The sequence below is a fragment of the Camelus ferus genome, chromosome 19 (genome assembly GCF_009834535.1).
Source record: "Camelus ferus isolate YT-003-E chromosome 19, BCGSAC_Cfer_1.0, whole genome shotgun sequence".
Taxonomy (NCBI): domain Eukaryota; kingdom Metazoa; phylum Chordata; class Mammalia; order Artiodactyla; family Camelidae; genus Camelus; species Camelus ferus.
This window is the reverse complement of record NC_045714.1, coordinates 25,393,797-25,419,331: the sequence shown is the minus strand read 5'-3', so window position 1 is coordinate 25,419,331 and position 25,535 is coordinate 25,393,797. Positions and strand designations below refer to the sequence as shown.

At 38.1% G+C, this 25,535-nt stretch overlaps 1 protein-coding gene and 1 non-coding gene across 2 annotated transcripts in view; both read right to left on the bottom strand.

Moving 5' to 3' along the window:
- The window catches only part of LOC116658047 (anoctamin-6-like), a 57,412-nt gene that overhangs the window by 14,333 nt on the left and 17,544 nt on the right, over window positions 1–25,535 (bottom strand). The window contains 1 exon segment of the mRNA XM_032462347.1: window positions 21,023–21,160. Coding sequence (XP_032318238.1) covers window positions 21,023–21,160 — 138 coding nt within the window.
- Window positions 21,285–21,356, bottom strand: TRNAA-UGC. The gene has a single exon. It is a non-coding gene; the product is annotated as a tRNA-Ala (tRNA).

Here is a 25,535-nt window from a genome sequence, read left to right as displayed (position 1 = left end):
CATTTTTTAAACTAGGGCTGTCAGCATCCATTGGTATACTGGGTTCAGTAGATGTGTTCAGATGTTCTAGACAGTGAATCATAGCAAAGACTGAGGTTTAGACAGTAGTTAGATGTCTCTCCCATGTGATCAGCACCCACATATTGATATACTGAAAATCCTTAAAGTGAGAACTTCATTAAAGCAACGAAAAGAGAGGGAAAAAAATAGCCACAGGCTAGTGGAAGTTTTGTAACATGTAAAAATGACAAAGGGCTATTACATGAGTATATTTTTAAAAACTCCTACACTTTAATAAGAAAAATAACAAACTGACAACAGCTTGCACACTGCTCCTTGTAGAAGCCATGCAGATGGACTCATGTGAATGGGGCTGGAGCTGTAGAATTAGTTATTCTTGCAAGTAAGTCCGTTAAAAACAAATGTAAATGGGGTACAATTCTAGAATATCTGAGTAAAAATCTTGGAAAACTTACTCCTCTATGAAGCAATGACAATGGCAAAATTTGTCAAAATTAACCTCTGTAGGACTCTGGAAATTAAAAAAAGGCTTCCAGCAATCCGGGGAGTGTTTATTTGAGGAAAAAACAGCTAAATCTCCATAAAGATAGTGAGTTTGGTGGCATTGTAACTTGATCTACCCCATCCCCGTATCCTCACCTAAATGGTGGCCTTTAAAAGCAACAGTCTCACAATCAAGGTAGGGGCAGAAGTAGTTTGGAGTTCCCCCCAAAAAAAACCATCCCCAGAGAGCTGTCACTATTTGACCTATCTCAAACTCATGCTGTGCAAACAGCCTATCCCCAGATTGTTTGTGGAAAAGAATCAGCAGTGAGTACTTAACATTACAACTGCCTGAGGCAGTGGTACCAGTAGAGGCTAACTAGATGCTGACTAGGAAACTTAGAAGGCAAAATTGAGTAATGAGACTTTCTGGGGTGGAGGTAGGGTTAAAAATCTCCAAAAAATTCTGAGAATTATAGAAGGCCATACACATGTGTGGCACATGGCAAGGAAAGATCTGAGAAAATCTTAAGCCTTCAACTCTGGCTGAACTTGAGGTTCTGCATAAGCAAGAACTAAAGGCTATGGAAGAGCTGCAGACTGCCTGCCGGTGCTGAGGCCATCCCTCAGCATGCAGACACACAGCCACCTGGCAACAGCTCAAGTGATTGGCTCCAGACATTGAAAGAAATCACTGTCCAATCATTATTACAGTGATGACAACTAGGTTTTCTGCACACATACACATCTCATGGCCATGCATGATAAAGAATACAGACTTTACAGAATTTGTTCAGGAAAGTAGCTAAATAAATAGCTGCAGCAGGATTGACAATGGAAACAATGATAAACCCTGCAGATGAGGAAAATCTGGCTTTCAGATCTGCCACATTGTAATATTTTAAATGTCCAGTTTTCAAAAGAAAATTATAAGATGTACAAAGAAACAGAAATGTTTGGCCATAACACAGGGGAAAAAGTAGTCAATAGAAACTCCCCGAGGAAGCCCAGTCACTGCACTTACTAGAGAAAGACATAAATAAGCAATTACACATATGTTCAAAGAGCTAACAGAAACCATGCCTAAAGAATTAAAGTATGTGAACATCTCATTGTACAGAGAATGTCAATAGATTAAATTTTTATTAAAAACCAACTAGAAATTCTAGAGATACAAATATAATGACTAAAATGAAAAATTCACTAAAGAGGTTTCTCTGTAGATATGAACTGGTTGAAGAAAAAGTCAGTTAACTTAAAACTATTGAGATTATCCAGTCTGTGGAACAGAAAGGAAAAGGAATGAAAAAAAAAATGAACACAGTGTCAGAGATACGTGGGACACCATCAACAATACCAATACACACATAATGGGAGCGCCAGAAGGAAGGAGAGAGAAAAAGGGGCAGAAAGAATATATAAAGAAATAATGGCTGAAAAACTTCCCAAATTTGATGAAAACATTAATTTGTACCTCCCAGCAGCTCAACAAACTCCACGTGGTATAAACTTAGAGAAATCTAAACATAGGCACATTAGACTCAGTGTGTCAAAAGACAAGAACAAAGAATCTTGACAGCAGAAAGAGAAAAGTGGCTCAACATATACAAAGGCTCCTCAGTAAGAAAAACAGTTGATTTCTCATCAAAAACCATGGAGGCCAGAAGGCAGTGGGATGGTATCATCAAAGTGATAAAAGGAAAAGACTGTCACCACTTATTTTATATCCAGTAAAATGATTCTTCAAAAAAGTTAAAGGAGAAATTAAGACACTCCTACAAAAACAAAATCTGAAAGAATCCATTGCTAGCAGGCCTGCCCTACAAGAAATACTAAGGATAGTCCAGCAGGTGTAAATGAAAGGACACTCACCTGAAAAAATAAAGAGCACTAGTAGAGATAACTACATGAGTAAAAAAATAAAACAGTATAAATAGAGTATTACATGTAAGTGTTTTCTTCTATTTGATGTAAAAGACAACTGCATAAAACAATTGTGCAGATGCGCTTATAAATGCATAAAGGTGTAATTTGTATGATAGTAACAGCATGAGGAGGGGGAGGGAAAAGACTGATACCAAAGTAAAGTTTTTGTGTACTATTGAAATTAAGTTGGCATCAATGTGAACTAGATTGCTTTAAAACAAGATGTTAATCATAATCTCCAGGGCAACCACTTAAGAAAATATGAAAAAAAAAGAAAGGAAAGAAAAGAAGAAGAAGAAAAAGATAAAATAAACAACAAATTAAAATGGCACACTAGAAAATACCTACTTTGTACAAAAAATGTAGTAATAGAGGAATGGGGAAGAAAAGACATATAGAAAACAGATAGCAGACAGGAAGAAAAGACATATAGAAAACAGACATATAGAAAACTTCAACCTGATAAGAAATTAATTAATGCAAATGAATTAAATATTCCAAACAAAATACAAAAGGCAGAAATAAATGGAATAGAGAATAGATGAACAAGACATAATAATCAACAAAAAGAAAAGTTGGTTGTTTGAAAAGATCAACAAAATTGACAGATTTTTAGCTAGCATTGAAGAAAAAAAGAGAGAAGATTCAAATTACTAAAATCAGAAATGAAAGGAAGGATGTCACTACGGCCTTACAAAAATAACAAGGAATATAAGGGAATACCATGAATAATTATACAGTCAATAAGTGAGATAATGTAGATGAAATGGTTAAATTCCTAGAAGGACATAAATGACTGAAGCTAATTCAAGGAGAAATAGAAAACTTGAATAGTCCTACAATAAGTAGTGACTGAAATAGTAATCCAAAACTTTCCCACAAGGAAATGTTAAGTCCATATGGCTTTGCTGGTGAATTCTATCAACTACTTAAAGAAAAAAGTGCTTCACAAACTCTTCTAAAAATAAAGAGGTGGGAACACTTCCCAATTCATTCAATGAGACTAGTATTACACTGATACCAAAACCAGACAAAGGCATCACAGGAAAACTACAGACTATCTCTTATGAATATAAATGCAAAAATCCTCAACAGAATACAAGCAAATCCAATCCAGTAACATATAAAACAGACCACAATCAAGTGGGATGTATCCAGGTATGCAAAGCTAGTTCAACATACAAAAGTCAATTCATGTAATATGCCATATTAATAGAATAATGGATAAAAACTAGGGATAGAAGACAATTTCCTCAACTTGACAAAGAGCATCTATGAAAAACCTAGAGCAAACATCATACTTAATGGTGAAAGACTGAATTCTTTCCTCCCAAGATAAACATTGTACTAGAGGTTTTAGTTAAAGCAACCAGACAAAGAAAATAAAGCCTCTAGGTTAGAAAGAAATAAAACTATTTATATTCCAAATGACATGATATTATATATTAAAATCATAAGGAATCCACCAAAAACCTATTAAAATAAGCCAGTCCAACCAAAGTTGTAAGAGAAAAATCAATATATAAAAATGTAATTACATTTCTATACAATAGCAGTGAATAATCTAAAAATAAAATGAAGGAAACACTATAATTTATATCATCCAAAAGAATAAAACACTTAGGAAAATTAAGAAAAATGTGTGGAATATTGAGAAAAATGTGTGAAACTTGTATACTGAAAACTATAAAATACTATTGATAGAAGTTAAAGATGACCTAAAATAAATGGAAAGCTCTTCTGTGTTCATGGATCAGACGCTTTACTACTGTTAGGATGGCAATGATTCCTCAAAATGACCTACAGATTCGATGCAACTCTGGTTTTTTTGCAGAAATGAACAAGCTGATCCTAAATTTAATATGGAAATGCAAGATACCCAGAATAGTCAAAACAATCTTGAAAAAGAACAAAGTTTTGAAGTTTCCACTTTGAAAACTCACTAACAAAACTGTAATCCATACAGTGTGGTACTTGCATAAAGAACAGGCAATAGATTGATAGAAAAGAACTGAGAGTTCATATACAAACTCTTACATGTAGCCAGGTAATTTTTGACAAAGGTACCAAGACAATCCAATGGGGAAAAGTAACCTTCACAAAACTGATGCTGGGACACATGAACATACTCCTGGAAAGAAAGAAAATTGAACCTTTATCTTATACCATTTATGAAAATTAACTCAAAATAAATCACAGACCTGAAACTATAAAACTTTTAGAAAATGAACACTGAGAAAATCTTCAGGACTTAGGATTACAAATGCTTCTAAGACATGACACCAAAATCACAAACAACAAAAGAAAGAAAAAATCAAGTAAACTGAACTTCAGTAAAATTAACAGCTTCTGTGCTTCAAAGGATATCATCACAAAAGTAAGAAGACAATACACAGAATGGGCAAAAATATTTCCAGTATTTTCCCTGATAAGGGAGTTTTATCCAGAATAGACAAAGAACACTTAAAACTTGACAATACAAAGACAAATACATTTAAAATGGGCAAAGAATTTGAATAGATATTTCTCCAAAGAAGACATACAAATGGCAAATAAGCACATGAAAATATGTTCAAAATCAGTAGGCATTAGGGAAACAGAAATCAGAAGCACAATGACATACCACTTCATACCAACTAGGTTGACAAATACATATATATATAAACCCAGTAATAACAAGATGTTGAGGATGTGGAGAAACTGGACTCTTCATACATTACTACTGGAAATGTAAAATGGTACAGTCACTTTAAAACATACTTTAGCAATTCCTCAAAATGTTAAAAGTAGAATATATCCCAGTAATTCCATTTTTATGATATATTCTCAAGAGAACTGAAAATATGTGTTCACAGAAAAACTTGTCCATGAGCATTTGTAACAGAATTATTCCTCATCAATTGATGGATGGATAAGAAATGTGGTGTATTTATAAAAATGGCATATTATTTGAACACAAAAAGGAATGGGGTACTGATATATGCTACACCATGGATGAGCCTTGACAAAATCACACTAAATGAAAGATGACAATCACAAAAGGCCACATATTGTATGGTTCTACTCATATGAAATGCCCAGAAAAGGTAAATCCATAGAGGCAGAAAGCAGTGTGGCGGCTGCCAGGGGCTAAGGGAAAGGAAGATTAGGGAGTAACTTACTAAAAGTTACTGGTCCCTTTTGGGGGTGATGAAAATGTTCTAAAATTAGATAGCTGGTGATGGCTGCACAACCCTGGAATGTACTTAAAACCCTTAATGTAACTTTCAAAGGCTATGTTTTATAGTATGTGAATTATATCTCCATAAAGCTGTTATTCTTCAAGGACACATAATCTTTAAACAGGCCTTTTATAAAAGAGGAATTATTTCTGGTATCCTCTGCTTATGCAAATATACTTTCAAAAGCACACAAAGTTAGTCATATTTTGTAATCATACAAGTATATGTGAAAAAGAATATATAGTGTATGTTAAGGAATGATAAAAATCAGTATTTAACGAACATTTATCCAAGATGGCAGAGTAGAAGGATTCTCATAGCTCACTCTATCCCACAAATACACAAAAACTCACATGTATGGACCCACTCAGCCAACCAGAGCTCCTGCGGAACTCTGACAGAACATCACCCTCTTCGAAAGACAAGGATGCCAAAAATCTGGAAGGAGAAAAGGAAAAAAGAAAGAAGAAAAAGCAAAACACTGCAGGACTGGTCCCGTGGGGAGGGAGTGGCAAAGGAGGAACAACGCTCGTTCCCTGGATCTCCCCCTCTCCAACGGAGAGGCCAGTGAGAAGGAGGGGGAGATTCTGAGGCTCAGATTTGCCCCGAGCACCCCTTGACTGAAAGAACCAAGTTAAACAGGCACAGAGGGTTCCTGTGAAACCCAGCCTGAGACATGAGCTGGCAGCTGGGGGCCAGGACAGGCTGCCTGAGCCAGGTGGAGGACTGGGGCGGCTACACTGAGGCAGCCCTGGGGGACTGCAAGGTGCTATGCACCATGGCTGGTAGGGGATACAGGGAAGAACAACCTAGGCCCCCATAAATTATGAAAAAAAAGCAAAGCAACACGGCTGGTGTGACCTGAGGGGAGGGGCACCGTAGCCTTTGTCTCCTCAGAACTGTGCTGCCATTACTGACACTTCCCATGAGAAGAGAGGCGGGGTGTAGCCACAGCTGCCATGTCCTCCTGTGCACAGCACCTGGGTGGGGGCAGGGCTGAGACCTGAATCCACACGTGGTGGCTGCACAACCTCCTAGGCAGGACTGAAACTTGTTTACAGCCCAAGGTAGATAGGACCTATCTGCCCTGGAATTTCAGAGAACTCACACCACCAAGACAAACAAAGAGCTGAGATTTGGCATGGAGCAGGGTTGGGGCCGTTCTGCGGTCTTCGGAGCCCGCCTTCGGAGTGCTGACACAAGGCGGAGCGGGCAGCTGCAGAGCAGTGGGGCGACCAGCACCAGGAAAGGGTGGGCAGCCACCCGCCGTCTTGGCAGGAACACAGTACCTGACCACAGTGCCGGGAGGGGGCGTGATCCACCCACCTGCCTCCCCCAAGCCCAGTATCAGACTGTGGCATTGGGAGGGGGAGTGACACACCTGCCCACCTGGTAAGAGCTCAGCTCCTGACTCAGTGTTGGGGGGGTACGATCTGCTAGCCAACAACCACTGGGAGCAGCACAAACAAGGGTGTCAACAGAGGGCCTCTGGAAACAGCAAGCTGAGTTCATGAAACAGGGTAAAGACACAAAGACCTCTTGATAAAACCATTAAGAGCACTGCATCTCCAGGAGAACTAGATAACTGATACTCCTTAAGCCACAGTGCCAGAGAAATATGAGCAATATGAAGAAGCAGAGGAACCATTCCCAATTAAAAGGATCAAGAGAAATCCCCTGAAAGCATAATCAAGGAAACAGACATTGATGGCTTACTAGATCAAGATTTCAAAAAAGGAGTGATCAAAGAACTGAAGGAACTAAAAGAGATAGTGTTTAGAGGTATAAAATATGTCAAAAATGAAATAGAAGCTATAAAGAACTAAGTAGAATTGGTAAGTTCATTTGCTGAGATGAGAGCTGACTTAAAGGCTGTACAAAGTATGCTAGATAATGCAGAGGAACAAATAAGTGACCTACAAGACAGGAGAACAGAAAGCATCCCAATCAGAACAGCTGAGAGAAAAACAAATAAAAAACAATGAAAACTATATAAGAGACCTACGGGATAATATAAAGTGCACCAATCTATTCCTAATAGGGGTTCCAAAAGGGGAATAAAGAACAAAGGGGATTGAAAAGGTATTTGAAGAAATCATGACTGAAAAATTCCCAAATCTAAAGGAATCAGATATCCAAGTACAGGAAGCTCAGAGGGTCCCAAACAGGAAGAACTCAAACAGACCAACACCAAGACATCATAAGCAAGATGGCCAAAGTCAAGGATAAAGAAATGATCCTAAAAGCAGCAAGAGAAAAACAAAGAGTGAATTACAAGGGAACTCCCATAAGCCTCTCAGCTGATTTCTCTACACAAATACTACAAGCCAGAAGGGAGTAGCAAGATATATTCAAAATCCTGAATGAAAAAAAGATGCAGCCTAGGATATTCTATCCACCAAGGCTATCCCTTAGAATAGAAGGAGAGATTAAGAATATCATAGACAAGCAAAAACTAAAAGAGTTTAGAAACACTAAACCCATGCTAAAAGAAATATTGACAGGTCTACTCTAAATAGAAAAGAAGCAGGGTGCTACAAAAATGAGAAACTCATATCTGGAAAGGAGATAACTGCCATGAATTACAAAAAGAATAAACACAAAATTGTAAGAGAAGACATCTAAATCATTAACAGTGGGAGAGGGAAGCAAGGAAAACCACTGTGGACAACAGTATGGAGATTCCTCAAAAGACTAGGAATAGACTTACCATATGACCCAGGAAACCCATTCCTGGGTATATATCCAGAAGGAACCCTACTTCAAAATGACACCTGCACCCCAATGTTCATAGCAGCACTCTTTACAATAGCCAACACATGGAAACAGCCTAAATGTCCATCAACAGGTGACTGAATAAAGAAGATGTGGTACATTAATTGAATGGAATTCTATTCAGCCACAAAAACTGACAACATAATGCCATTTGCAGCAACATGGATGTACCTGGAGAATGTCATTCTAAGTTAAGTAAGCCAGAAAGAGAAATAAAAATATCATATGAGATTGCTCATATACACACAACAACAACATAAATACAAAACAGAAACAGACTCAAGGAATACAAACTTGTGGTTGCCAAGGGGGCAGGAGGTGGGAAGGGACAGACTGGGATTTTAAAATGCAGAATATATAAACAAGATTGCACTGTATAGCACAGGGAAAAATATACAATATCTTGTGGTAGCTCATAGTGAAAAAAAAAGCAACAATGAATATATATAAGTGCATGTATGACTGAAAAATTGTGCTCTACACTAGAATTTGACACAACATTGTAAAATAACTATTACTCAATAAAAAATGAAAAAAATAAAAAAAAATTGGTCAATGATGAAATCAAAGTTGAAATTTTAAAAATCTTGAGGCAAATGAAAACACAACCACACAAAACATGGAACGCAGCAAAGGCAGTCCTAAGAGGGAAGTTTATAGTGATACAGGCCTTCCTCAAAAAATAAGAACAATCTCAAATAAACAATCTAACCCACTAGCTAAAAGAACTAGAAAAAGAAGAGCAAAAACACCCAAAAGTCAGCAGAAGGAAGGAAGTAATAAAGATCAGGGAGGAAATAAATAAAATAGAGATTTAAAAAACAATAGAAAAATCAATTTAATCAAAAGCCAGATTTTTGAAAGAGTAAATAAAATTGACAAACCTCTGGACAAACTCACAAAGAAGAAAAAAGAGAGAGCACAAATAAGAAAAATAAAAAAGGAAAATGGAGGAAGAGAGAAGGTGGCGGAGTAGAAGGACGCCCGTAGCTACACCCTCTCCCACAAATACACCAAAACTCACATCCACAGAACCACTCAGCCAACCAGAGCACCTGCGGAACTTTGACAGAACATCTCCTTCCTCAAAAGATAGAGATGCCAAAAATCTGGTAGGAGAAAAGGAAAAAAGAAAGAACAATAGACGAAGCAGGGTGGGATGGGCCCCTGCAGGGAGGGAGTGGCAAAGAAGGACTGGCACTCGTTCGCTGGGTCTCCCCTCTCCAGATGAGAGGCCAGTGGGACAGAGAGGGAGACTCTGAGGCTCGGATCTGTACAGAGCAGCCATTGACTGACAGAACTAAGTTAAATGGGCACAGAGGTTACCCCCAACACCCAGCCCAAAACACGGGCTGGCAGCTGGGGGCAGGTCCAGGCTGCCCAAACCAGGTGGATGATGGGGGCGGCTGCACTGAGGTAGCCCCGGGGGACTGCAAGGGGCTGGGCGCCATAGCTGTGGGTGTACAGGGTAGAACAACCTGGGCCCTCCATAAAACAACACGGTTGATGTACCCTGGGGGGAAGGGTGCATATCTCCATCTCTGAAAACCCGCGGAAAGTTTTCAGGAACAAGAGAGGCAGGGCTCAGGCACAGCCACCATATCCTCCAGTGCTTAGCATCCAGGCAAGGGCGGGGGTGAAACCTGCATCCACACCGAAGGGCTTAGCAGCCTCAAAGAGCAGACAGAGACTTTTCTACAGCCCGAGGCAGATAGGATCCTTCCATCCTGGTCCCTCAGAGAACTTTCTCCGCCAAGACAAACAAGGAGCTGGGTTTTGGCCCAGGAGCAGGGACAAGGCTGTTCCTAGGCCTTCCCCGAGCCCACCTGCGGAGCGCCGACCTAAGGCGGAGCTCGCAGCAGCACAGAGAAGCAGACCTACCGGCTGTCGGGAGAGGGAGGACAGCCCCCCACCTTGCAGGCAGGAAAGCAGCCCCTGAAAGCGCTGCTGGGAAGGGAAGCGACCTGCCCTCCTACCTGGCCAGTCTGCAACATCTGACTGCAGCACTGGGAGGGGCAGTGACCCGCCCGCCCACAGGAAAGGAGAGCTTCACCTGACCCAGTGTTGGGAGGAGGCACTGATCTGCTTGCCAACAGGTACTGGGAGCAGCACAGAAGAGGGCGCCAATGGAGGGCCTCTGGAAACAGCAAGCTGAGCTTACAAAACAGGCCGAAGACAGAAATACTTCACATTAAAAGCACACAGACTCCAAGAGAACACCGACCCTCCCCCCCTTTTTTTTTAATCTGTACTTATTCAATTTCCTATTACCCTCTTAATTTTTACTTCTTAATTCATTTCTATTTCTTTTGGGTTTTGATGTCCTGTTATTGATTAGACACAGGTTGCAAATACATCTTTTCCTCTTTTTCTTAAAGGTTTTAAAAGGACTTCTCAACCTGATTGATATTCTGCTTCAACTTGCTCTTCTGTTATTCATTATACATTCTTTTCAAAACTTTTTTCTCCCTTTTTTAAAATTCTTTCTCTCTCTTATTTTTTTCTTTTTTTCCTAAGTCTTATTCCTACATAGGCATTAGGTAGATAAACTCCTTAAAGACGACAATAGATAACTGATACTCCATAAACCACAGTGCCAGAGAGGTATCAGCAAGATGAAGAAGCAGAGAAACCATTCCCAATTTAAAGAACAAGAGAAATCGCCTGAAAGAAAGATCAATGAACTGGATATCGATAGCCTACTAGATCAAGATTTCAAGATAGAAGTGATCAAAGTGCTGAAGGGAATTAAAAGAGATAGTGTTTAGAGATATAAAATATGTCAAAAATGAAATAGAAGCTATAAAGAAGAGCCAAGTAGAATGGGTAAACTCATTGACAGAGATGAGGAATGATTTAATAGCTGGCAAAGCCGACTAGATAAAGCAGAGGAACGAATTAGTGACCTAGAAGACAGGACAATAGAAAGCACCCAATCAGAAAAGCTACAAGAGAAACAAATAGAAATGGTGAAAATAGCATAAGGGACCTATGGGATAATATAAAACATCCCAATCTTCGCCTAATAGAGGTCCCAGAAGGGGAAGAAAGATCAAAGGGAATTGAAAATGTCTTTGAAGAAATCATGACTGAAAACTTCCCAAAATGAAAGGAGTCAGATATCCAAGTACAGGAAGTTCAGAGGGTCCCAAACAGAAGAATTCAAACAGACCCACACCAAGACATATCATAATCAAGATGGCCAGAGTCAAGGATAACAAAATGATTCTAAAGGCAGCAAGAGAAAAGCAAAGAGTAAGTTACAAGGGAACCCCCATAAGGCTCTCAGCTGAGTTCTCTACACAAACACTACAGGCCAGAAGGGAGTGGCAAGATATATTCAAAGTCCTGAAGTGAAAAAAAAGATGCAGCCTAGGATACTTTATCCAGCAAGGCTATCCTTTAGGATAGAAGGAGAGATAAAGAATTTCACAGACAAGAAAAAGCTGCAGGAATTTAGCAACAATACACCCATGCTAAAAGAAATATTGAAAGGTCTATTCTAAATAGAAAAGCCAGCAGGATGCTACAGAAATGAGAAACACACAACTGGAAAGGTGATAACTCATGAATTACAAATAAATTAAACATAAAATTATAAAAAAAAAGTCATACAAATCATTGAGAGTAGAAGAGGGAGGCAGGGAAATATAGAATATTTTTTTTCTTTCTCTTTTCAATTTTTTTTATCAGTAGTATGTGTTTCGAGATCATGTTACTATCAGTTTAATAAAAACAGTTATAGTAATGGGCTAATAGATTAATGAAAAAGTGTAATCACAAGCCAAAAACTTACAAGGGAGTCACAAAAATTAAACAAAATCCATGATAATACAAAGGAAAATTACCAAACCACAAAAGGAAGAAGAAAGGAAAAAAGAGGATATACCAATTCAACTGCAAAGATAAGTTCAAAATGGCAATAAACATATATCTATCATTAATTACTGTAAATGTTAATGGACTAAATGCTCCAGTCAAATGACATAAAGTGGCAGATGGATAATAAAGAATGATCCTTCAATATGCCTGCATACAAGAGACCCACTTTAGGGAGAAGGACATATACAGAATGAGAGTGAAAGGATGGAAAAGTATATTCTATGCAAATGGAAAAGCCAAAAAAGCAAGTGTTGCTGTAATGATCTCAGACAAAGTAAACTTTAAAACAAAGGCCATAAAGAAAGATAAAGAAGGACATTTTTATGATTAAAGGAGTGATACAAGATGAGGAAATAACACACGTTTATATGCATCCAATATAGGAGCACCTAAGTAATTAGGAACAATACTAACAGAGATAAAGGGGGATACTGATGGGAATACAATCATATTGGAGATTTTAACACTGCATTAACATCACTAGACAGATCTTCCAGACATAAAATAAATAAGGCAACAGAGAAATTAAATAATACAATAGAAAAACTAGATTTGGTGGATATTTTCAGAGCATTACACCCCCCCCCAAAAAAAGGATATTCATTCTTTTGAAGTGCACATGGAACATTTTCCAGGATTGATCATGCACTTGGGCACAAAAGGAACCTTCAAAAATTTTAAGAAGATAGAAATTATCTCAAGCATCTTTACTGACCACAATGCCCTGAAAGTAGAAATCAATGACAGGGAAACAAAGGAGAAAAAAAAGAAATCATGGAGATTAAATGATATGTTATTGAAAAAACAATGGGTGAATGAGGAAATCAAAGCTGAAATTAAAAAATACTTTGAGAAAAATGATAATGAAAACACCACCACTCAAAATCTATGGGACACAGTAAAGGCAGTGCTAAAAGGGAAGTTTATAGTGATAGAGGCCTTCCTCAAAAAAGAACAATCTCAAATAAACAATTTAACCCACCAGTTGAATGAAATAGAAAAAGAAGAACAAAAAGCCCCAAAAGGCAGCAGAAGGAAGGAAATTATAAAGATCAGGGAGGAAGTAAATACAATAGCAGATTAATAAGTACTATAGAAAAAAATCACCCAAACCAAAAGCTGGTTTTTTGAAAAAGTAAATAAAATCGACAATCCTCTGGCTAAACTCACAAAGAAGAAAATAGATAGAGCACAAATTAGCAAAATAAGAAAGGAAAATGGAAGAAATTGCAAAGAATAAAATAGAAATACAGAATATCATATGAGAATATTATGAAATACTATATAGAAACAAACTGGATAACCTAGAGGAGATGGACAAGTCTCTTGAAACATACTGTCCACCAAGACTGAAACAAGAAGAAACTGAACAATTGAACAATCCGATCACTGGAAAGGAAATAGAAATAGCAATTAAAAACCTCCCTACAAATAAAAGCCCAGGACCAGATGGCTTCACCGGGGAATTCTACTAAACATACAAAGAAGAACCCATAGCAGTCCTTCTCAAACTCTTCCAGATGACTGAAAAGGAGAGAATACTCCAAACACATTCTATGAAGCCACCATCACCCTGATAACAAAACCAGGCAAAGACACCAACAAAAAAAAAAAGAGAATTATAGGCCAATATCACTGATGAACATACATGTCAGAATCCTCACCAAAATATTAGCAAATAGAATTCAACAACACATAAAAAAGATTATATATCATGATCAAGTGGGGTTCATCCCAGGGACAGAAGTGTGGTTCAAAATATGCAAATCAAGCAATGTAATACATCACATCAACAAGAGAAAGGACAAAAACTACATGATCACCTCAATCGATGCATAAAAAGCATTTGATAAAATTCAACACCCATTTATGATAAAAATTCTCACAAAAGTGGGTATAGAGGGAACATATCTCAACATCATTAAAGCTATATATGACAAACCTACAGCCAGCATAGTATTCAATGGTGAAAAACTCAAAAGCTTCCCACTAAAATTTGGGACAAGACAAGGATGCCCACTATCACCACTCCTATTCAACATAGTCCTGGAAGTCCTAGCCACAGAAATCAGGCAAGAGAGAGAAATAAAAGGGATCCAGATTGGAAAAGAAGAGGTAAAAGTGTCACTATATGCCAATGACATGTTATTATATATAGAAAACCCTAAAAGGTCCACACATAAACTACTAAAGCTGATTGAAGAATTCAGCAAGGTAGCAGGTTACAAGATTAATATTCAAAAATCAGTTGCATTTCTTTACACTAGCGATGAATCAACAGAAAATGAAAGTAAAGAAACAATCCCCTTTAAAATAGCACCCAAAATAATAAAATATCTGGGAATAAATCTAACCAAGGAGGTGAAAGAATTATACACAGAAAACTATAAACCACTGATGAAGGAAATTAAAGAAGACTTAAAAATTGGAAAGATATCCTATACTCTTGGATTGGAAGAATCAATATTGTTAAAATGGTCACACTACCCAAGGCAATCTACAGATTTAAAGCAATCCCTATCAAATTACCCAGGACATATTTCACAGAACTAGAACAAATCATAATAAAATTTATATGAAACCATCAAAGACCTAGAATTGCCAAAGCATTACTGAAGAGAAAGAAAGAGGCTAAAGGAAAAACTCTCCCAGACTTCAGAAAATACTGTAGAGCTACAGTCATCAGGACAGCATTGTATTGGTACAAAAACAGACATAAAAACCAATAGAACAGAATAGAGAGCCCAGAAATGAACCCACAAAATTTTGGTCAACTAATTTTCGACAAAAGTGGCAAGAATATACAATGGAATAAAGACAGTCTCTTCAGCAAATGGTTTTAGGATAACTGGACAGCAGCATGTAAAACAATGAAGCTAGAACTCTCCTTTACATTATACACAAAAATCAACTCAAAGTAGATCAAAGACTTAAACATAAGACAAGATACAATAAACCTCCTATAGGAAAACATAGGAAAAACATTATCTCACATACATCTCAAAAATTTTCTCTTAGTATAAATAAAAGCAAGAATAAACAAATGGGACCTAATGAAACTTACAAGCTTCTGCCCAGCAAACTAAACCATAAGTAAAACAAAATGACACCCTACGGAATGGGAGAAAATTTTTGCAAGTGAAACCGACAAAGGCTTCATCTCCAGAATATATAAGGAGTCCATATGACTCAATAAGAAAAAAAACAAACAACCCAATCCGAAAATTTGCAAAAGACCTAAAGAAGCAATTATCCAAGGAAGACATACAAATGATCAAAAAGCACATGAAAAAATGCTCAATATCACTAATTATCAGAGAAATGCAAATCAAAACTACAATGAGGTATCACCTCACACCAGTCAGAATGGCCGTCATTCAAAAATCCACAAATGACAAATGCTGGAGAGGCTCTGAAGAAAGGGGAACCCTCCTACATTGCTGGTGGGAATGCAGTTTGGTAAGCCACTGTGGAAAACAGTATGGAGATTCCTCAAAATAATAGGAATAGACTTCCCATATGACCCAGGAATCCTGCTTCCTGGGCATATATCCAGAAGGAACCCTACTTCAAAATGACATCTGCACCCCAATGTTCATAGCAGCACTATTTACAATAGCTAAAACATGGAAACAGTCTAAATGTCCATCAACAGGTGACTGAATAAAGAAGATGTGGTATATTTATAGAATGGAATACTACTCAGCCATAAAAACCGACAACATAACACCATTTGCAGCAACATGGATGCTACTGGTGAATGTCATTCTAAGTGAAGTAAGTCAGAAAGAGAAAGAAAAATATCATATGAGATCACTCATATGTGGAATCTAAAAAACAAAAATAAAAACAAACAAACAACAACAGCAACAACAAAAAACAAAGCATAAATACAAGACAGAAATAGACTCATAGACATAGAATACAGACTTGTGGTTGCCATGGGGGCGGAGGGTGGGAAGGGATAGACTGGAATTTCAAAATTGTAGATAAGATAAACAAGATTATACTATATAGCACAGGGAAATATACACAAAATGTTATGATAACTCACAGAGAAAAAAATGTGACAATGAGTGTGTTTATGTCCATGAATGACTGAAAAATTGTGCTGAACAGTAGAATTTGATACAACATTATGAAATGATTATAAATCAATAAAAATGTTTAAAAAAGAAAGGAAAATGGAGAAATTACAACAAATAACATATAAATACAGAATAATATAAAATAATACTATGAAAAGCTATATGGAATGAAAATGGATAATCTAGAGGAGATGGGCAAGTTTCTGGAAACATGCAGTCCACCAAGACTGAATCAAGATGAAACTGACCACTTGAACAAATTGATCATTAGAAATGAAATTGAATTAGCAATACAGAAAAACTTCCCTACAAATAAGAGTCCAGTACCAGACAGCTTCACCAGGGAATTCTACCAAGCATACAAAGAAGAACTCGTACCAGTCCTTCTCAAAGTCTTCCAGAAGATTGAAAAAGATGGAATACCCCCAAACTCATTCTATGAAGCCACCATCACCCTGATAACAAAACCAGGCAAAGACACCAACAAAAAAAGAGAATTACAGACCAATATCACTGATGAACATAGATGCAAAAATCCTTACCAAAATACTAGCAAATAGAATCCAACAACATATAAAAAAGATTATATATCATGATCAAGTGGGGTTCATCTCAGGGACACAAGGGTGGTTCAACATATGCAAATCAATCAGTGTAATACATCACATCAACAAGAGAATGGACAAAAACCACATGATCACCTCAATCGATGTAGGAAAAACATTTGATAAAATTCAACACCCATTTATGATAAAAACTCTCGCCAAAGTGGGTATAGAGGGAACATATCTCAACATCATTAAAGCTATATATGACAGACCTACAGCCAGGATAGCACTCAACAGTGAAAAACACAAAAGCTTCCCACTAAAATCTGGGACAAGACAATGCTGCCCACTATCACCACTCCTATTCAACATATTCTTGGAAGTCCTGTCCACAGCAATCAGGCAAGAGAAGTAAAAGGGATCCAGATTGGAAAAGAAGAGGTAAAAGTGTCACTATATGCCAATGACATGTTACTATATATAGAAAACCCTAAAAGGTCCACACAGAAACTACTAGAACTAATAAAAAAGTTCAGCAAGGTTGCAGGTTACAAGATTAACGCTGAAAAATCAGTTGCATTTCTTTACACTAATGATGAATCAACAGAAAAAGAAAGTAAAGAAACAATCCCCTTTAAAATAGCACCCAAAGTAATAAAATAACTAGGAGTATATCTAACCAAGGAGGTGAAAGACTTATACACATAAAACTATGAAACATTGATTATGGAAATTAAAGAAGACAAAGAAAAAAAAAAAGGAAAGATAGCCCATGCTCCTGGATTGAAGAATCAATATTGTTAAAATGGTCATACTGCCCAAGGCAATCTACAGATTTAGTGCAATCCCTATCAAATTACTCAGGACATATTTCACAGAACTAGAACAAATCATAGTAAAATTTATGTGGAATCACAAAAGACCTAGAATTGTCAAAGCATTACTGAAGAAAAAGAAAGAGACTGGAGTAAACTCTCCCAGACATCAGACAATATTATAGAGCTACAGTAATCAAGACATCATGTTTTTGGTACAAAAACAAACATATAGACCAATGAAACAGAAAAGAGAGCCCAGAAATGAACCCACAAACTTTTGGTCAACTCATCTTCGACAAAGGAGGCAAGAATATACAATGGAATAAAGACAGTCTCTTCAGCAAATGGTGTTGGGAAAACTGGACAGCAGCCATGTAAATCAGTGAAGCTAGAACACTCCCTTACACCATACACAAAAATGAACTCAAAATGGATCAAAGACTTAAACATAAGACAAGATATAATAAACTTCCTAAAAGAAAATATAGGCAAAACATTAACTGACAGACATTTCAAAAGTGCTCTCCTAGAGCAGTCTACCCAATCAATAGAAAAAAAAGCAAGAATAAACAAATGGGACCTAATGAAACTTACAAGCTTCTGCACAGCAAAGGACACCATAAATAAAACAGAAATACAACCTACAGAATGGGAGAAAATTTTTGCAAAATAAACCGACAAAGGCTTGATCTCCAGACTATATAAGTAGCACGTACGAGTTCATAAGAAAAAAACAAACAACCCAGTCTGAAAATGGGCAAAAGACCTAAATAAGCAATTCTCCAAGGAATAAATACAAATGATTAATAGGCACATGAAAAAATGCTCAATATCACTAATTATCAGAGAAATGCAAATCAAAATTACAATGAGGTATCACCTCACACTAGTCAGAATGGCTATTATTCAAAAGTCCACAAATGACAAATGCTGGAGAGGCTGTAGATTAAAAGGAACCCTCCTACATTGCTGGTGGGTATGCAGTTTGGTACAGCCACTGTGGAAAACAGTATGGAGATTCATTAAAAGCTAGGAATAGACTTACCATATGACCCAGGAATCCCGCTCCTGGGCATATATCCAGAAGGAACCCTACTTCAAAATGACACCTGCACCCCAGTATTCATAGCAGCACTCTTTATAATACTCAAGACACGGAAAAAGCCTAAATGTCCATCAACAGATGACTGAATAAAGAAGTTGTGGTATATTTATAAAATGGAATACTATTCAGCCATAAAAGCCAGCAACATAACGCCATTTGCAGCAACATGGATGTTACTGGAGAATGTCATTTTATGTTAAGTAAGCCAGAAAGAGAAAGAAAAATGCCATATGAGATCGCTCATATGTGGAATCTAAAAAACAAACAAACAAACAAAAAAGAAAACCTAAATAGAAAACAGAAACAGACTCACAGACATAGAATACAAACTTGTGGTTACCAGGGGGACAGGGGCTGGTAAAGGACAGACTGGGATTTCAAAATGTAGAATAGATAAACATGATTGTACTGTGTAGATCAGGGAAATATATACAGATCTTGTGGTGGCTCACACCAAAAGAAAATGTGAGAATGAATGTATGTATGTTCATGTATAACTGAAAATTGTGCTCTTCACTGGAACTTGACACAACATTGTAAAATGACTATAACTTAATTTAAAAAAAAAGTTTAAAAAAATCAGTATTTAATGTAGTTGTTACTTCCAGAGTGGAAATTGGAGGGATGAAACTAAACAAAGCAATTAGTTGGTAACAGTTATGCTCTTTTTCTTAAACTGGAAGACAGATCATTATTCCTTACAGCTTAAATACATTTTCTACTCTTGTGAATCTACTCAGTATGGAGTAAAATTAACTGAAAATATTTAGGGGGTAGAGCTCAGCAATAGAGTGCATGCTTAGCTTGCACAAGGTCCTGGGTTCAATACCCAGTACCTCTATGAAAAAAAAAGATTAATACTATTTAAAAATTAAATAAACAGAGCCCAAATAGCTTTGAGCACAGGAGGATTATCCCCAAAATATCCCTACCTCTGCCCTCTACATTTTGTGTAAATTAATCTGTGTCAAAGAGTAGGACATTTGTGGTGTGACTGTCATTTCCTAAAATGAACTATAATAAGAACAACTACCATGCAAGAACCTTATAAAAATATGACCTTTTTACTTTGCCACTGTATTTCTGAGATGCCTTTTCCTGGTTGGAACAATATACAAAACAATGGAGAAGCCAAAGACAAACTTAGGCAAAAGACATCAATATTCAGCCTTTGGCCCTAACTATTTTTTTGGTGAAGAGAGAGAGTACTTCAAAGAGCCATCTGCAGGCTTTCTATCTAAGAAGCCATGCTGGGCACACACCCTCAGAATCCTGTTAAACAGAATAGGATAATTATGCCTAACATCTAGAGCTGCCTATGTAAGCTTCTGTCTGTGGAAGCCAGGCTGATAGGCTCAGGGCTAGAGAAATCTGCTCAGCAGCTCATTGCTGGTACCCAGAAATGTGGATCTGACCATCACAGCTGGACAGAGGCCAGATGAACAAGAGAAAATGCCTGGTTTGGTGCTGCACCCCTCTGGAGGTTGAGGCCACCAAAAGCAAAGGACTAATCACACAATTCAGAGCAGTGGTGGTGAAATTCAGTGTTCTGGCACCCACGTATTTCCCTTCAGACAGTGCAGTTGGTGTTTTAATTTCGACATAAAGCACAAACTAATTCTTTATCACTTTTTTGCCTTCCTAACACTGTAAGGGCTGTTTGTTTGCTTAAGTAAAACAATAATAAAATATTGCTCATTTGAGATTTTGAACATGTATATCTCCATATATATTAAGAAGCATTTCTAAATACAGAAAAGCACTAATTTTACCAGTTTTGCCATTGAAACCCTGAAGATATCAGGGCTGCTCTTAGTCCACATCTGTAGGGCTGAGTGAAGCATTCCTCTAGGGGCCAGAAGTTCAAGGATGATCCTCCCTCAAGACCTCATTTCTTTTTCAAGTGTAGTATTGTCTTAAGATATTGGAGTGTTTCCTAAGGGTAATATTCCTTTCAGAGGCTGGGCTGCATTATCTAAGAAAAATGTTTTTCCATTTCACTTATTTATTATCCTCAGGACAAAAGGGATGTATCATCCAAAGCAGAAAGTGCTCTGCAATGAGTCTTCTTTTACTAAGCCAGTCGGAGATCCTGAAAATCATTTTATATCTAGTCAACTTTTTAGCATGGTAACAAGGAATAAAGAGAAGTTACCTCAAGGTACAGTTATTTTGATTAAAATATCCATACAGCAAGCAAGCCACCCCAACGACTGCTGCCAGGAGGAGCATCTGAGTGTAATAGCCCAGACAAGAAAAGTAGATTCCGACCTTCTCTCCATAGGATTTCCTGCAGAAAGAAAGATGGTAGTTTCAGAAGACACATAATCACTCTGTAGCTTCATCCTCATATTAATTTCCTTTTTTATTTTTCTTTGGTTTTGCGGGGGCATAATTAGATTTATTTGTTTTTTAAATGGAGGCATTGGGGATTGAACACAGGACCTCATGCATGCAAGGCATGCACTCTGCCACTGAGCTATACCCTCCCTCCATCATATTAATTTCTGATTCTAAATCAAGAGGGCTTGAAGTTTAAGCCTCTGACTCAATTCACACTTCAAAACATATGCGTTTTCATAGCAGACCCCAAATTCTACTATGAAATAAGAAGTATTTTATGTATCATTGATTTACTGATCACAGGTTCACTTGCTGAAGAGAGGTATATGAGAACAGAACAAAGGAGGGGACAAGACCAACTCCAGAGCAGATGCAGGGGATCATCATCACTCACCAGAAAGACTGGAACATTCAACAAATCCCCCCAAAGATCGATCTTAACAAGTATGACACAAGTGAACGTCAACAACTGGCTCAGTAATCTGCTCCTGCCTCATCTCGGGAACTTCCCTGGAGCAATTGCATTGTAAACCACAGATAATAAGAAAATGGCTGATAATGATAACAACTAGGAGTGCAATGTCTCTCTGACAAAATATTTATAAAACTCGTGGGAATGGGAGAGGGCAGGAGGGATGTGACTGAGGAAGGTACTGCCCTGTATTCTTTGTATCTAGCATGTCTGTTGTTCCTAGGTTTTAAAAACCTTTCAATATTTCTCAGTTAATCTGGAGTAGATGGAACAGGCCAGGGAGGCAAGATTATAAGAAAGGAGGCAGGACAGGAAGCGGTGCCAGTCTGGTCCTGAAAGGGACAGAGACATGCAGACACAGAGAGTTTAGAGATGAGGCGGAACAATGAGATGGCTGCTCAGGTGTGTCTTGCTGTTGCTTATACTTCCCTCAACTGTCTCACTGCTGACTCGGCAGTGTTCATTAAAACCTGTGGATTTCCTTAGCTCTGAGTTCTCTCTGAGGCTTCCAGCTCAGTCTGGAGCTGGGTTGATCTCCGTGGGCTTAGCCTAGTGAGGACTCAGCTCTGAGAATAGTCTGGAGTCCTGGAAAACTTCACGCAGGAATACCCTTGGGCTAGACCAGCGCTCACAGGGCAGCTGTGAGACCAGCTCCATCGTCAGAGACCTGGGTGTGGACCATTCCATGGGGAAAAGGGCTGAGCCTGATACCGAATCAGATAGAAGGGACAAAGTGTGTTCATTCTCATGTGACTGGGCTTTGTTGCCTGGCTCATGGATGGCAGGCTCAGGATGGTGTCTGACAGAGAAAACCCTGGCAATGGGTTAGAGATGTCTTGGGCTCTTTCTTGTTAAGCTTTTTGAAATACATTCTTATCAACTATCCACCCTGGAAATGCCACATTCAAAACTGAAAGAATGTTAGAAGTTGTCTCCTCCAACTGGCCAATGGTAAACACAACCTGCTACTGTTAGAGAGCTGGTCAGGCAGCCTCTGCCTGGATATTTACAGTGATGGGGAGTTCACTACTTCCAAAGGTTACATGTTGGCAAGAAGGTCGGAAAGAATTTTTGAACCTTAAACAGATGTCTGCCTCCTAGTCCTTGCTGAAAGGCTAGGAATAATGAGGATCCCTTCAAATGTAGTTTTGTCAGATTGTTATCTCTCTGTGTCAAAAACACCCCAATTCTTGATATCAATTTTTCAAAATTCAGCTTTGATTTCTTTTTATCAAAGTTATACCATACATTCATTAAAGAGTCAAACAGTTCTAGAACACCGATTATAAAAAAGAGCAGTTCCCAACAACTGTCCCATTTCCTGGCCAGAAGCAACCTTGTTCAGCTCCTACTGCTGACTCTTGGAATAAATACCCCCTTGTCTCTGACTAATATCCTTGTAACACAGCCTACTGACTTTTTCAGCTTTATATATATTTTACTTTCTATTTTGATAAATGAGGATTAAGCTCTCTTTCAAACCCCATCTCATCTACACACCCAAACCTTCATTCTTCCAAACTTTTGACATGATTATATTATGATTTTGACCAGCTCAATATCCTTACTTTACATTATTAGGGCTCTGTACAGACTGTTCACACCTGTAGCAAGTTGTCTGCTAGGCTTACTTTTTACTTCCCTACTTTGTTTCTCCTGGAGTTAATAATTATCTTGGTGGTTCATAGCTTAGTTTTCTGTGCACTTAACAATTCAACCCCAGAACTTCTCCTAATGAATAACTTTCTCAATACTTTCCAATACATTGTCTACAAATTTCATCTCCTTGAATAAATCTCTTCAGATCTCCTTCAACCTGTATTAACAACATGCTAGTCTTATCACAGAGCTCAAGGGGTCACTAGTTGGAAGCAACAAAGGGAACACGTGGACCAGGAGCAGGGAACAGATCAACGTATTTTCCTTAGCAAAACATACTTAAAATAGTGGGAAAATTGTTTTCTTTACAAACAGAAACACACACAAACCCCAAAAGCCCATAAAGAATGATTAAAGAGCCATCAAACCCATTGCCCTGCCATCAAATACTGTATAACATAAAACAAAAATAACAGAAGGAAAACATCATATAAATATGAATCTCAAGAGGGATGGGGTACACTCAGTGGCAGAGTGTGTACTCAGCATGCATGAGGTCCTGGATTCAATCTCCAGTACCTCCATTAGAAAAAAAAAATTAAAAAGAAAAGAAAAAAGTATCAACTTTAAATATTTACATATGTACAAAACATCCTCTTAAAACTGTTCTACAGGATAACCTGGGTTAATGAGAAAGTGCCTCTTCATGACTGTGATCCTGTTGATAAATAAGGGAGGAAATTAGAATAAGACCGCATGAAATAAAATCCCTTATGAAATAATGATCCCAAGTGACAATCATTATTGGCTGCTGTCATCACAAAAAATAGAGACAACTGGACATTATGTACCTTATGACAAAACTCTACATAACAAGTATTCTTGCACAAAGTTGAACCTCAATCAGATCAAGCTTTTACGGGAGGATCAAATCACTTAGCTAAAGCAAATACATAGGATGGAGAAACAAGTCTAACACCACAGGGGGGAATGAAATCAGCCAAACAGAAAATAGAGAAACCCCTCAAAAATTTCAAGGAAAATGAGAAACAGGAAAATCATAGATTAGAACCCACTTGAGAGATATGTTAGCTGCAATGTCTGAAACTAGTCTATATCCTGATGGCAATCCAAAAACTACTTAAACATGTATTTTTGTGACAATCAGGGAATTATTTTGTAACCCTAAAAAAAGAAATATTACCATTGTATTTAAAAGAGATCCTGTCATTTCACTAATGAAAAGTTAAGCTATGTAGGATTGTCTTCAAAATGACCCAGTAGCGGGGGAGGGGAGGAGGTGGAGATAAAAGATGCAACAACAGTGATTGAGTTTATAATTCTAGAGCTCGGTGACTGATACAGCTAGGCTAGCTATACTGTCCTATTTTTGTACATGTTTGAAATTTTCCATAAAATATGAAACAAGTGAAAATACTTCACAGTGTTTCAAAACTCTCACTTTGAATATTAAGAGGTTTGCCCAAGTAGGTGGGCACGTGCATGGGGCACTGAGATTAGAATGAACAGGCACCTGGCTCCAGGCCGACCTGGGGCTACCTTGACCCTCCTCTTCTCCTCACCATCCACATCCAGCCCATAACTGCATCATGTCAGCTCCACTTCCCAAATGCATTCCACCCTGGCTCTCACCATCTCTCAACTGGCCCAATCCAAGAGCTTCCTACCCAATCTCCCTGCTTCCTGGGCCCCTGCAATCCATTCTCCACATTATCTTTGCAAAATTTGAGTGAGAGAAAATTAGTGCTTAAACTCTCATGACTGCTTCTCACTGCACTTAGAGTCTACACTCCTTTCCGTGCTCCTGATGCCCTTCTAAACCTCGTGTCTCATCATTCTCAGCAGCACTGGCTCCAGAATCTCCTCAAACCTGCCGAATGCATATGTGCCTTGGGGCCACTGGACAAGCTGCCTGTATCCCTGGGATGACTTTTCCCAGATCCTCAAAATCTGGCCTCCTTTTCACCATCCACATCTCAGCTCACATGTCACCCACTCAAAGATAGCTTTCTTGACTCAATTCCCCCCATGTCTCCCCATCTCAACACTGTGTTATTTCCTTCATTTCAATCAGACGTTTTGTTTCCTTATTTGCCCAATTATGTTTCTTTGCTCAGTTGTTCTTGGGTCTCCCTCTTCCCAGCCGCCTTGCCAAACACTATAAGCTCCCGGGGAGCAGCCGACGTTGGTACTCTGAGAAGAGCCATGCTGAGTGAGACATTACAGTCATGTG